Source organism: Antedon mediterranea, chromosome 6 (genome assembly GCF_964355755.1).
Source record: "Antedon mediterranea chromosome 6, ecAntMedi1.1, whole genome shotgun sequence".
In the NCBI taxonomy this organism is placed as follows: domain Eukaryota; kingdom Metazoa; phylum Echinodermata; class Crinoidea; order Comatulida; family Antedonidae; genus Antedon; species Antedon mediterranea.
In genome coordinates, this window is record NC_092675.1 from 1,575,338 (window position 1) to 1,588,223 (window position 12,886).

Below are 12,886 nucleotides of genomic sequence, written 5' to 3' on the forward strand. Positions count from 1 at the left end.
CACTTTTCAACAAGTGGGCGGTACTTAAACTTTAAGTTCTCACTTATATCCGTCTTTAAGATTACTACGCCATCTTTTAAAAAAAAGTTTGCTCTATCATTGTTCAATTGATGCCGTGTGGTATACTATACATAATAATTATTAATAGGCCTACTGCGCTATTATTGAAAATAAGAATAAATGATCTAACCATCCTAAAGGTAATTTTTTTGGACTGGAAAAGTTTGGACTACAATATTAGTATTACAAACAACTTCGCATTTAACAAACAATATTTATATTGATTCACGAACAACTTCAACAAACAAAAGAGTGGATTAAAAAAAGTTGTGAAAACAAATTACGAAAACGTTTCTTTATTTATCCTCTGGCGCGGATTTAAGTACGTGCTATTGTGAAGTGATAAGGTCTTAAGTCAATCAACATTGCGCAGACGATCGACTGCAGGTAGAGTGCGGTAATAATAAACAATTGAGGCCATGGCGGACATAGAAGTAGATAATACGATGCGGAATTTACTGCAGAAATATGAAAAGGAAAACAATGTTGAAAGTGATTTGACCAGCCTAGAGCCTCAAGATGATATAAATGAACAAGACCCCAGCATCTGCGAGGATCGTTTTCGCGTTGATCGTAAGAAACTGGAGCAGATGCTGCAAGGTAAGTTCTAAGCCTAGGCCTGCTCAGCTGTCAAATGTTTTCATCCTCACACCAGGCTGCTACCAACTGACTTTAGTCACTATCATGGTACAAAGTGCTCCGGAGTTTACCATGTGGTAATTTAAGTGGGCCTACTGGTAACCAAATACATTTTATTGGGGTTTTCTATCCTGATTTCCTAAGTTAAGTTTTGTATTTTACTAGTGATGTGAAAATGCATTGTTTACAATGGAATTCAATTATTATTATTACTATCTAGGCCTATTAAATTTAAATATACCAACACTAACAGTAAATGTGTGTAGTCTTAAAACTATTCTCATATATGGAAAGTGCTTATCTCTTTCTTTATCTCATTTTGCTATAAAATGTTGAAATATTATTATGAACTTAAGTAAAATTTATTTACATTGCTCTGCTTATTGAGAACTTTTTTGACCTGACATTTCAGCAAACCTAAGAAAGACGCAGATAAATTAAATAATATTAATATGTTAGTATTTTTACATATTAAATGATAATATATACACCAGGAAGAGAGAAGTAAACAATAAATTTCTTATTTTAAAATTATTATCATTTGCTCATTAAAGATATAATTTCATAAAATAGAAAAAAAACTATTTTCAATTGCTCAAGTATTCTGTAATATCAGTACCTTAACTAATTCTGGGCCTACAGTACAAAAAGTAAAAATAAAATCTTAATGAGAGTACTTTAACCAATGCCGGGTCCTAAAAATCCTCCTTTTCTGTGAAGTTCCCTTTTAAAACTACAGACCAGCAGCAAACATGCTGGTAAATAGTAGATGTAAATAATACGCTATGCTTTCATTTCCCCTTCTTGCGAAAAAAACCCTGTGTAAAAATCCTGGCTATGGGATTCATACCCAAAATATTCAAGTGAAATTCAATTTATCCCATCTGTTTGTGAAAAAACTGGCCATCAGTTTCAAACAAGTTAAAACGTATGTTTGTTATAATGTATACTTTAATAAATTTAAACATAGGATCAGTGGATTAAAACAGTAACATTCTTTATTGTGATTGAATAAAGGTTGGTTCTTTGGTAATGGTTGACTGCATTTACTGTGCTTATAAATTATTTAACAATCAAAAAAAATTTCCAATTTCATACTTGATGTACTTTATTCAGAAACCTTAAAAGCTTCAAAAGAACCATATCATGCTTGTCATCAAACAGTTAGCCAAGAATGCCTTTGTTTTGCTTTGTTTCTATCCCATTTTTAATAAAGATCAAATTTTTTAAAACAAAATTGGCATGCTTATTAATTTCTTTCTCATTTGGCTATGGTAAATTCTGTTGTCACAGTCTACAAACAAGCCACAAATAATTGATCAATATATTTTCATTTATTTAGTGAACAAAACATTCAAGAATTAGGAAAGATCATTCATAAACAAAAGATTTTATTTAGTTTGACAGTTTTTACAAAGTTCCTAGTTAGTATCTAGTGATTCATTTATCTCTATAAAGTCATGCATATACTGTAGTATGATATGTAACCAACCTTGTTATTTTTACACCCAACATATTATGAGAAAATAATAATCTAACCTTGTATTGTAGGCAAATCTTGTTATTTTCTTTTGTTTTGATATGTCATGCACTCTAACTCACTGTTTTTATCATGTACTTTCATTATCAAAGTGTTAGATTCTAGCGCTGCCGAATAAACCTTTTTACAAAAACTGCAGTCGATTGGGTGTTTTTACGCATTATCTTGAGAACGCTATTTAACTGTCGGTTATTGACAATTTGTCATGTTTCTGTTGCCAAAAAATGGATGGTAATTTATTCACACAGTAAATTTGGTAGACGGGTGGTTAGGACACTTGACTGTCATACAAAGAGATCCGGGTTCAATTCCCAACAACTCCCAGTATACTCAGCTGTAAATAAGTATCTTGTTAAAAATATTAGGGATAATGTGGCGTGCAAAGGAACTGGCCACCATATCACATAATGCTGAGGCTAGTAAAATGAGCTCCTACGTTCATAAATGAATACGGGATTTATACCTTTACCTTTATTGTGTACAATAATCAGTTATTTCCTTAAGCGTGGTTCCCACTAGCAACGCAACGCAAGGACGTAACGCAACGCAAGTGAATTGACCAATCACAAGCAATGGCTTATTCGCTTTTGATTGCTAACTGTCTATAACTTCGCTGGTCATTGGTTAAAACGCTTGCGTTGCGTTTACGTCCTTGCGTTACGTTCTAGTGGGAACCAAGCTTTAGCAGCAGAAAAATACTTCAGTTTGTAATATAATTTCACAATTTGCTAGAGGGAGTGTCTGCTAAATATTGTTATTGGTATTAAAACTATATTAGAACCCTCAAGGGAAGCTAATTGATGGTCTGTTTGCTGATACCTATTTTGTAAGCAACATGATCTCTTTACCATTACTTCACAGCAGGAATCCCTGGGGTTACAGATGGGTGAATAACTTAATGGTAAATGACAACAATCATTTCCTAAGTTGCAAGTCATTATTATGTGCTCATCAAATCCATCATCAACTAAAAAAACTTTATATTTTAAAAATAAATGCTTTCACAAAATGTTCTTATTTTGTTTGTGTGTAAAGAGGAATATAACTGACGTAATACAGTAGTCTGAATAAAGCCTTGTTCGCACTAGACTTGAAAATTTAACGGTGGTACTGTAGCTTTATCCAATGTCATCGGATTTGACTATCATTTGCACATGGATATTTTCACTGAAAATTCTCAAAATAATGTTTTAAACATTAAAAAATGTGGCAGGAGTATTGTATCTTGTTGTTTATAAAAATATAATTCTAACTAAAATAGATTGTTTTTTTTTAATTACTCAGCAGAAAAACTTTCATTGTATTATTATAAATTTGTCAGGTTAGATAAATACATAAATATTATATATTGATTTTTTCATTTTCTTCCACGAATCATAGGAAATACTGTAGAAGTATTTGAATTATTTTAACAGTAGGAAGAGAATAATCTTTTAAGGATTTCCTAAAGTAGTAAGCCATTGTGTTTGTCATGAGATCATCAAACTTATACTACTGTGCATTTTTCTATTCTACTCTATTTGTAAATATGTTTTTCAAAACATTATTACTAGAATGTAGGCTACTTTATTGCAACATATCAAATGACATCTGAAGTACTGTAGAGTGTAGAATATTCGTACACTGATTCATAAATGTTTCAAATATTGTCAGAATCTACTAAAAGACGAAATTACTTAATCATTCTCACTCATCCCTTTTAAGACCCTTTGACCCTATTCTTTCATTATTATTATTATTTTTTTTGGCAACAACAATAATATGTATTGACTTAAATATCTTATTCTTCTAATATTAACTATTTAAATAAACCTTATTAAACTCGGACCATCTTAACCTTGACAACAGATTTTTGTCAGAATATCTTGTAAACCAATCTAACCTTGTCATATTCTGTTTACAAGCCATATGGAAGTTGTAAAGAATTAGCTCATTTTAACATACCTGTACAGTACCATGGAAACCCTCAATTAAAGCCTAATTGTCAAGAAACCTTTCCACCAGATGAAGCTTTGATATTTAAGATGAGTTTAGTTCTGACATCCCCAAAGATAAAAGCTGATATAATTCCCATATTTATTTGGTGATATACTGTAAAACTTTATAGTACTGTAAAAGAAGTAAATATCAAAGTTTAAAATTATATACAGTATTTGGAATAGAGTCACTGTATATATTTAAATGTATTATTGATTTCTATATTAATAACTCATAGGAATTCTATTATAAATAAATTCAACACATTAAAATTGACCACATTGTGCGAAGGGTCAGTTAGAAGATCTGTTATTGGCCTGAAATATGTGACTCACTCGGCATGCTGGGACTGCTATGTATGAGCTCGGTTTTAGATTTTAAATAATACGGTTGTGGTTAAAGTTTATGCAGATTCCTATTGGTTATTCTTTAAGATAACTATTGAAAATGATTATTTTGAAAAATGTAACTTTACACTTACAGTTTTAGTCTCATGCCACAAACATGGAATTCACAAAATAAGCGAACATTACCAACAAACAACATAAAAAGAAATGTGAGAACATTTATAATTACTAAAAATACATAATCTTTTTTCCATTCAATTATAATGTGTCACTATTCCAAACATGTCACTACCAACCTGACCTAGTTTCCTACCTGTCTATTTGGATAGGTTTACTTTTACACAGTTTTGTAAATTATTATGGTATGACATTAATATACAATCATTTTTGATAATGTCGTTTAATCACCATACATTTTAAGACTTTATTACAGATAACCAATATCCAGTGAAAATTCAACCCAACTTGCTGTATAATCGTGAATGCCTTTATTGATAATTTCATACGAGCTATTCCTTTGCAATGGTATTAGTAGATATATTGATGTTAAAGGTATTGTATTTACAATTGCTTAGCAACGGTTCCATTGCTACAGCGTCAGTGACTTTAGGTATTTATTAATTGCTGACATCACATGTTTTCTTGGATAGAAACGTTTGTATTTATCGTTGCAACTAATGGCTTCTTGTGTCTAAGCCTTGAACAAGAATATTAATAATGCTTCAGTTGCTATAGAGAAAGGTACCTAACATAAAGTAGTATAAATTGTAGGACTTTCTGAAATAACAGATAATTGACAGTTTAGAGAATGCATCTTGCAATATACAGTTATAATTAGCACAAGTATATTACATATATTTAATCTGTCATCCACTAAGCCGCTTGACTTTTACTATATACTGTCTCATTCATTCGTTCTTTATTTAGATTTTAAAATCACGTTTAAACACTGTACTGGTATGCTGTACCACGATCTGAACAAAATTTAATCTCAATCGAGTCTCAGCAATATTTTATGAGGGTGTTCCATCCAGCCAAAGCTCATCATTAGGGACCCTTTAGATAAACAAAATAAAACAATGCAAAAAAAAAATAGAATAAAAAATTGAATGAATTAAATGAAATAAAATTAAATTGGCCATTTCATAAGGAAAATAGGAATAGGAAACAACTAAACAAGAATGTTAATGTTGTTATGAAATGTGCATGAAGTTTACATTTATTATTATTGTTACTAAAAGAATCAATTGTAATAAATAGTCTCATCTGAAAAGTTTATTTAAAAGAAATAAACATGCAATTGCTATTGGTACAGTTCTATAGAATACATTATGAAATTTTCATTAATTGTTTTACTATTAAAATATCAGTGTGGTAGACCACAATAAAAATATGGAACCCATTAGTGTACAGTATATCCATAATTATGAAATGTACAGTACATCATTGTACAATTGAATATCTTTTGATATGAAGAGCTACAGTACAGAACTTACAGGGATCAGTAAGGATATTTGGAGGTTGGTTGAAACTTAATAAGTTAAAGATCATTATACTAAAAGTTCAAATAATACCATCATGATTATTTCAACAGTTTCACGAAATTCATTTGATTATCTTTTGTCTATATTAAAACTACAGTATGGGTATTCGGAAGTTTACTATTTAACTATTTTTAGGGTTGAAACTAAAATATCACCACCTGTTAATAAGGTAAAGATTATTATACCAAGGTTCAAATAATACCTTAAGGATTGTTTCAACAGTTATAGTTGTGACAATTTTATGGCCGCGTTTCATTTCAGAGAATATTGTCCATGACATGGTACCCGTACCACCAGGTGTTGGTTGACCTGGACCCCAGTGTATAAACTCATTTGTTTTTTCTCATGTTCATGTTCTATGGAATTATAACTTAGGTCCCTTGATATGTACTTTTATGGAATACCTGTTCACAATCAACATACAACAGTAGACACACTTGTTACCTGTGTTTATTCTCTATGCAAACATTTAACAATATAAAATAACTGTTAAGAACACAAGATAGATATACTGTATGTGACAAAAAAAGTTTGATGTACACAAATATGGTAGTGATATGTCCAAATATGGTAAGTGATATGTCCAAATAAGGTACTGATAGGTTATATGTGTTGAAACATCTTTTGGTTGGTTCATTCATAGATTAACTTTTTATCATTGGAGATATTAGCTTAATTTCTTATCATTGGAGATACAATTGTCCAACACATATAACCTATCAGTACCATATTTGGACATATCAGTACCATATTTGGAAATATCACTACCATATTTGTATTGGCTTCACCTCTTTAATGACTTTTCGACCATAATTGTACTGTATGTACACTATAACAGTCGAAATGTATTATATGTATTATTACTTTGATAGAATATTTGACTAAACACTTTCTTGAAACAATTAAAAAAAGTTAGAAAAATTTAACAAAGATGTGTTTATTGACTGTTAAATGAATTGAAAGTATGAAACTATTTGAGTTCACAACCTTTAAATTGAACAATATTGGAAAAGAACCAAACATCTTTACACATTGAAATGCTGCCTTTGAATAGCCACAGGTGGTAAAAACTAAAAACAAAAAATGTTCATATTCTGTTTATACTGTACAACTCTTCATTAATTTGGAGCATAAACATGTATTTAATTTAAATGTTATGCTTATGCAATGCAATTCCAAATAAATTATCACCTTTATTGATTTTTGACACCATTTGATTAAGCTCATAAACAACGGAAAATGTTTACAGTAGGTACTGTAGTGTCTGATCAATGAAAATAAGTTGTAGCATACTAGCTTGTAGCATACTAGCTTGTAGCATACTAGCTTGTAGCATACTAGCTTGTAGCATACTAGCTTGTAGCATACTAGCTTGTAGCATACTAGCTTGTAGCATACTAGCTTGTAGCATACTAGCTTGTAGCATACTAGCTTGTAGCATACTAGCTTGTAGCATACTAGCTTGTAGCATACTAGCTTGTAGCATACTAGCTTGTATAAAAAATGTGTTTTCCCAGGGCAAAATTTAGTTATATTATATTATTGTGAAATAGTTAACTGTAATGGATTTCAAATACAAACATGAATAATTATTAACTTTCAATTGAAGGTTTTTCCATTAAATGCAGACTCCCGGAGATGAAATCTTCAAGATAGGCATAAACTAAAGTTAAATAAACTGCTGTTTAGATTTTATACTTCCCACGGAAAAGTTGTAGACTTGTTTAGTTAATGAAACTAAAACTCTCGTCTTTTCAATGATTAAAGTTTACTGAAGCACGTTATAGCAAGATGTTACCAGCGTCTCATTGTTACTGCAACCTTTCATACATTTGATTTGGTTGTTATTATAAAGGGTTAATTAACGCTCACGTGCAACAGTAGATGGCGAGGGAATTCATGCGTAAGCATTCGTGTGATGGTTTGATATTTGCAAGCACACACCTGGATTGGGACCGCTTCATCTAAGTGGTAAATTAGCCGTGCAAGTGTCTTGTATACTTCAAAACTTAGGTGGCTATACCATCTGTTGCAGAAAAAAGCTTGTTTGTATTTATTTTATGCTTTATCAGTTTTACAATTTGAGTTGTAAAATATATTGACTGTTTAAATTGTTATGTATCCATATTATATTATTGTATCTTTAACTATGGATGTAAACTATAAGGAATAATCAATTGAGTATTTGAACGCCAATTTACTGATACCAGGTACTGTATCTCCCTGCTGATAACGGGTCATACCATAGCAAAATCTCACTCTATTAATTTTATTATTCATGCCATTTCATGCATTATTTTAGAAGGAAGTACTTTGTCACTATTTAATGTTTAAATGACTTTTTTGTACATTTTTTTCAAGAATGTGACAGATTGGGGGTAAAGTATGTTATAAGCAAGTTTTTGGACAGGTGGTACTTTGAAATTGTGCCAACATGATCAATAATGATAAACAATCTATATATCAACAAAAAAAGCAGCTTACTCTATCAAATAAATGAAGTACCTAGATTCTGAAATTACAGAAAATTGATTATATTATTGACAAAGTTTGTTTTACATTCTGGAAAAATGATTGAATTTATATTAGGAGAGGTCAAAAGTCTCGCACATACATATAATTTAGGGTGAGGTTTTCACTTTTTTGTACACCCTATGCTTTAATGGTAGATAAAATGTTGGCATCTGTAAAATATTTATTGCTTGTGAGCCTACATTGCTGCAATAATTAATTTCGGTAGCCAGATAAAACATTCCATAGTTTATTTGTCCCATCAACAGGTCCCAGACATGTTTCTGAGTGTGCGCATTAAAGGCCATCACGCTATGTTTTGGTCAAGGAAAATCTGGAATCAGTGCTTTTCAGAGTGTTTGTGTGGTTTTTTTTCCATTGTTGTATTTTACTCTGGGTTTGTTTCCCATAATTGTTGGCCAAATCATAATTTTGTGTATTTTATATATTCTGCATATTTTGAACATGCACCAGTACTGACATATTAAACCCATAAATATTTCACTAAAATAATTTACAGTAGTGCTTATAAGGCTAAAACATTTTGAGATTGAATTTAGATTTTGTAGACACTTTCATTGATGATAAAGAATGTATTTACCGGTACTAGTAGAATTAAGGATGAAGTAAAATGGCACTGACCCAGCCGTAGGCTAGGATTTTGTGTTCTTGAATTTTGTAAGTTGTGTTTAAGCCTTGTGTAGTGGCATCACTCAAACACTGATCCTACTGTACTCTTATTTGTGGTTAATTGACAGAATAAATATTTAGTAATTTAATTTGCTGATTTTAAAGAAAAAGAACTTCACATAACATACTTATTGATGGAGTAATTAAAGCTAACACATTTGTACATTGACAATAAATAGTAACAGAACCCAGAGTATATATTGGTCTTACTTCTGCACATACTTTAAGATGATGAATGCGATTTAGACAGTTTTATAATGTTATTTACATGAGAAATGGGCTTAATGTATCTTAATATTTTCAAAAGAATGTTAAAGTACTTTGGAATTGACCTGACAGTTATAAATAGATAGAGATCAATGACCATTAAATAGCTAATAGATTTCCAAGAAAATCTACCTTGCTTACTCACCTAATTTACAGATGGGATATCTTATATAAAAACCCACACAATTATGTAAATTTAATTTAAAATGTTTGTGCAAGTATAGCCATGATATTAGAATACAGTACTTTAATTATTATAATGATTTAAATATAGTCTCCTTCCATACAATGCAAACAAATTTTTTTTTTTTCCCCTCATAATTCATGTATTTTACGAGTGTGTGGAAAATAAAATGATTACTGAAATAAGCACAGTTAATTTTTAAGACATGATAAATATGGACATTTATTAAACTTAATATCAAGAATGTTGTAAACGTCTAACTATACAGTAATAACAAAATATAACACTCTGAAATTACACTGGACCTATATTTGTATGCCCTATAGAGTAGAACATCTCTTTTGGGATATCCCTATAAAGCTTGGTTCCCACTAGAACGTAACGCAAAGACGTAAACGCAACGCAAGCGTTTTAACCAATGACAAGCGAAGTTATAGACAGTTAGCAATCACAAGCGAATAAGCCATCGCTTGTGATTGGTCAATTCACTTGCGTTGCGTTACGTCCTTGTGCTGCGTCGCTAGTGGGAACCACGCTTTGCCGTTCAAAACAAAAAATTAAGGAGAAACAATCACAAGCCAATATATAATAATATGTACACTAAAGGGTCTTTGACCCTTGCTCCGGCAGATAAATTTGAACCTGAATGTTTTGTTTTCACAATGCGCTATAACAGACATTGAGGTTGAATTTTATTTGCCCGAGCCAGAACAGACCAGATGTAAAAGACCCTTTACACAATTATTGGGGACACTTATTAAGGAGACACTGACACCTCTATTAAGGGGACACTGACACCACTATTAAGGGGACACTGACACCCCTATTAAGGCGACACTGACACCCCTATTAAGGGGACACTGACACCCCTATTAAGGGGACACTAACACTCCTATTAAGGGGACACTGATTAAGGGGACACTGACACCCCTATTAAGGGAACACTGACACCCCTATTAAGGGGACACTGACACCCCTATTAAGGGGACACTGATACCCCTATTAAGGGGACACTGACACCCCTATTAAGGGGACACTGACACCCCTATTAAGGGAACACTGACACCCCTATTAAGGGGACACTGACACCCCTATTAAGGGGACACTGACACCCCTATTAAGGGGACACTGACACCTCTATTAAGGGGACACTAACACCCCTATTAAGGGGACACTGACACCCCTATTAAGGGGACACTGACACCCCTATTAAGGGGACACTGACACCCCTATTAAGGGGACACTAACACTCCTATTAAGGGGACACTGATTAAGGGGACACTGACACCCCTATTAAGGGAACACTGACACCCCTATTAAGGGGACACTGACACCCCTATTAAGGGGACACTGACACCCCTATTAAGGGGACACTGACACCCCTATTAAGGGGACACTCACACCCCTATTAAGAGGACACTCACACCCCTATTAAGGGGACACTTTGTTGGGTAGGCCTACTGAAGGTCAGTATTATGAATTCCTTAGTATGAAAGTTTTGCAAACTACTGTATTATATTACAGATTATGTCATTGTTTACCCATTCCACTTTCTCACTTTCTCTTTCATTGGAAGAAGTATATTATAGTTAGTTTCAAATTGCGCCAAACCTGAAATGTATTTGTACTCAGTTAGCTAAAATATTATTATATTATTTTTATTAAAACATACCTTTGATATAGGTGCCTAATTGACTACAAAACGTAATACATTGTTAATGCCATAAAGCCACAGTAAATGGCAATTAATCTATAATTTGTTTCCATTCTGTTGTTTTAATTTTACAATATAATATATATAATGAACTGTGATTTTAATAAATGTAAATTGTTAAAGAGTTCCATTCAAGTTTAATAATGCGTAAAAGGTCTTGGCTAAAATAACAGTTTACTAAAGAGAAAAGGAAATCCGAGTCTGTTATTGAATACTGAAACATTTTCTGTTACAATTTTCACGTGAAGTATGAATGGATAAACTAACTAACGAGAAGAAGGGACACTACGCATCAGAGGCTTCATCTAATGTAATCTTTTCACCTGCAAAGTGTTTATAAGATTAAATTCAATTTAAATTTGTTTTATGCTCAATTGAATCACTAAACATTCTACTTTAAAGCTGTTTGTTTTTGCAATAGAGAAAGTATACAAGAGGAATAGTTGAATTTGGTAAACCAATAGTCTGAATGAACAAATTATTAATTATAAATACTAGGCGTTTGAGGGAGGGGGAGAAAAGTTCAAGTAAAAGGGATAAGGGGGCCAGGGATGGGTGTGGTGGTTGTGGCAATAGCAGTGGGGACAAAAAGTCAGAAATACATTATGAAGTCGCCCTTAAACTAAACCTAGTATATATCAGTTTGTGTACAATAAATAATTATTAAAATGTTAATAATCCAAAAAGGGAGGAGGCCCAGAGAGGAGAGATAGTACTGTAGTGAGGGGTAGGAGGCCCAGAGAGGAGAGATAGTACTGTAGTGTAGATAAGGGGGTAGGAGGCCCAGAGAGGAGAGATAGTACTGTAGTGTAGATAAGGGGGTAGGAGGCCCAGAGAGGAGAGATAGTACTGTAGTGTAGATAAGGGAGGAAATTACATAAAGTTTCTCTTTGTACTTTATATTGATAATATATTACATTTTTATTTAAGTTATATTAACTTTTTTTTTATTAATTTGTTCTTCTTTTCTTGTTTCACAGCAGCAGAGGAGGGACATGGGGAGACGGGGGAAAACTTTTTCCAACGAGTAAGTTTAACATGTTAAAGTTATCAATGTTTGACACAAAAATAATATTGTGAAAGTTATCTATTCCAACATATAATATATGTTGTGATCTTATATGTTAAGTATAAAGCTAAGTGCACGTTACTATTGTGTTTGACTAATAACAACACAATCTGTTCAGTATGATTATTAAGTTAATTATTTTAGCTATCCTTCTAGTTACCTAGGTGATATTTTGAAGAAGGAATTTTTTTTCAAATTATTGCTTTAGTATTATGAAAGATTTGAAATTGACATTGTTTGTTATTTAGCTATAATAATAATAATAATTTAGAACTGTTCATAACATGTCATTATATTATTACTATAAATAGTTAAGTTTAAATGATTGTACAGTGATAAATTAT

General features: G+C 32.0%; 1 protein-coding gene across 2 annotated transcripts in view; it reads left to right on the forward strand.

The window, feature by feature from the left end:
• Positions 1–148: 148 nt before the first annotated feature.
• Positions 149–12,886, forward strand: part of LOC140051053 (protein bicaudal C homolog 1-like) — a 48,666-nt gene continuing 35,928 nt past the window's right edge. The window contains exons 1-2 of one of the 2 annotated variants that reach the window (XM_072096129.1): positions 149–660; positions 12,454–12,500. In XM_072096129.1, the coding sequence (XP_071952230.1) occupies positions 480–660; positions 12,454–12,500 (228 nt within the window). In that variant the 5' untranslated portion in view covers positions 149–479. The remainder of the gene's footprint in view (positions 661–12,453; positions 12,501–12,886) is intronic. The other variant, XM_072096130.1, reaches the window with a different exon arrangement.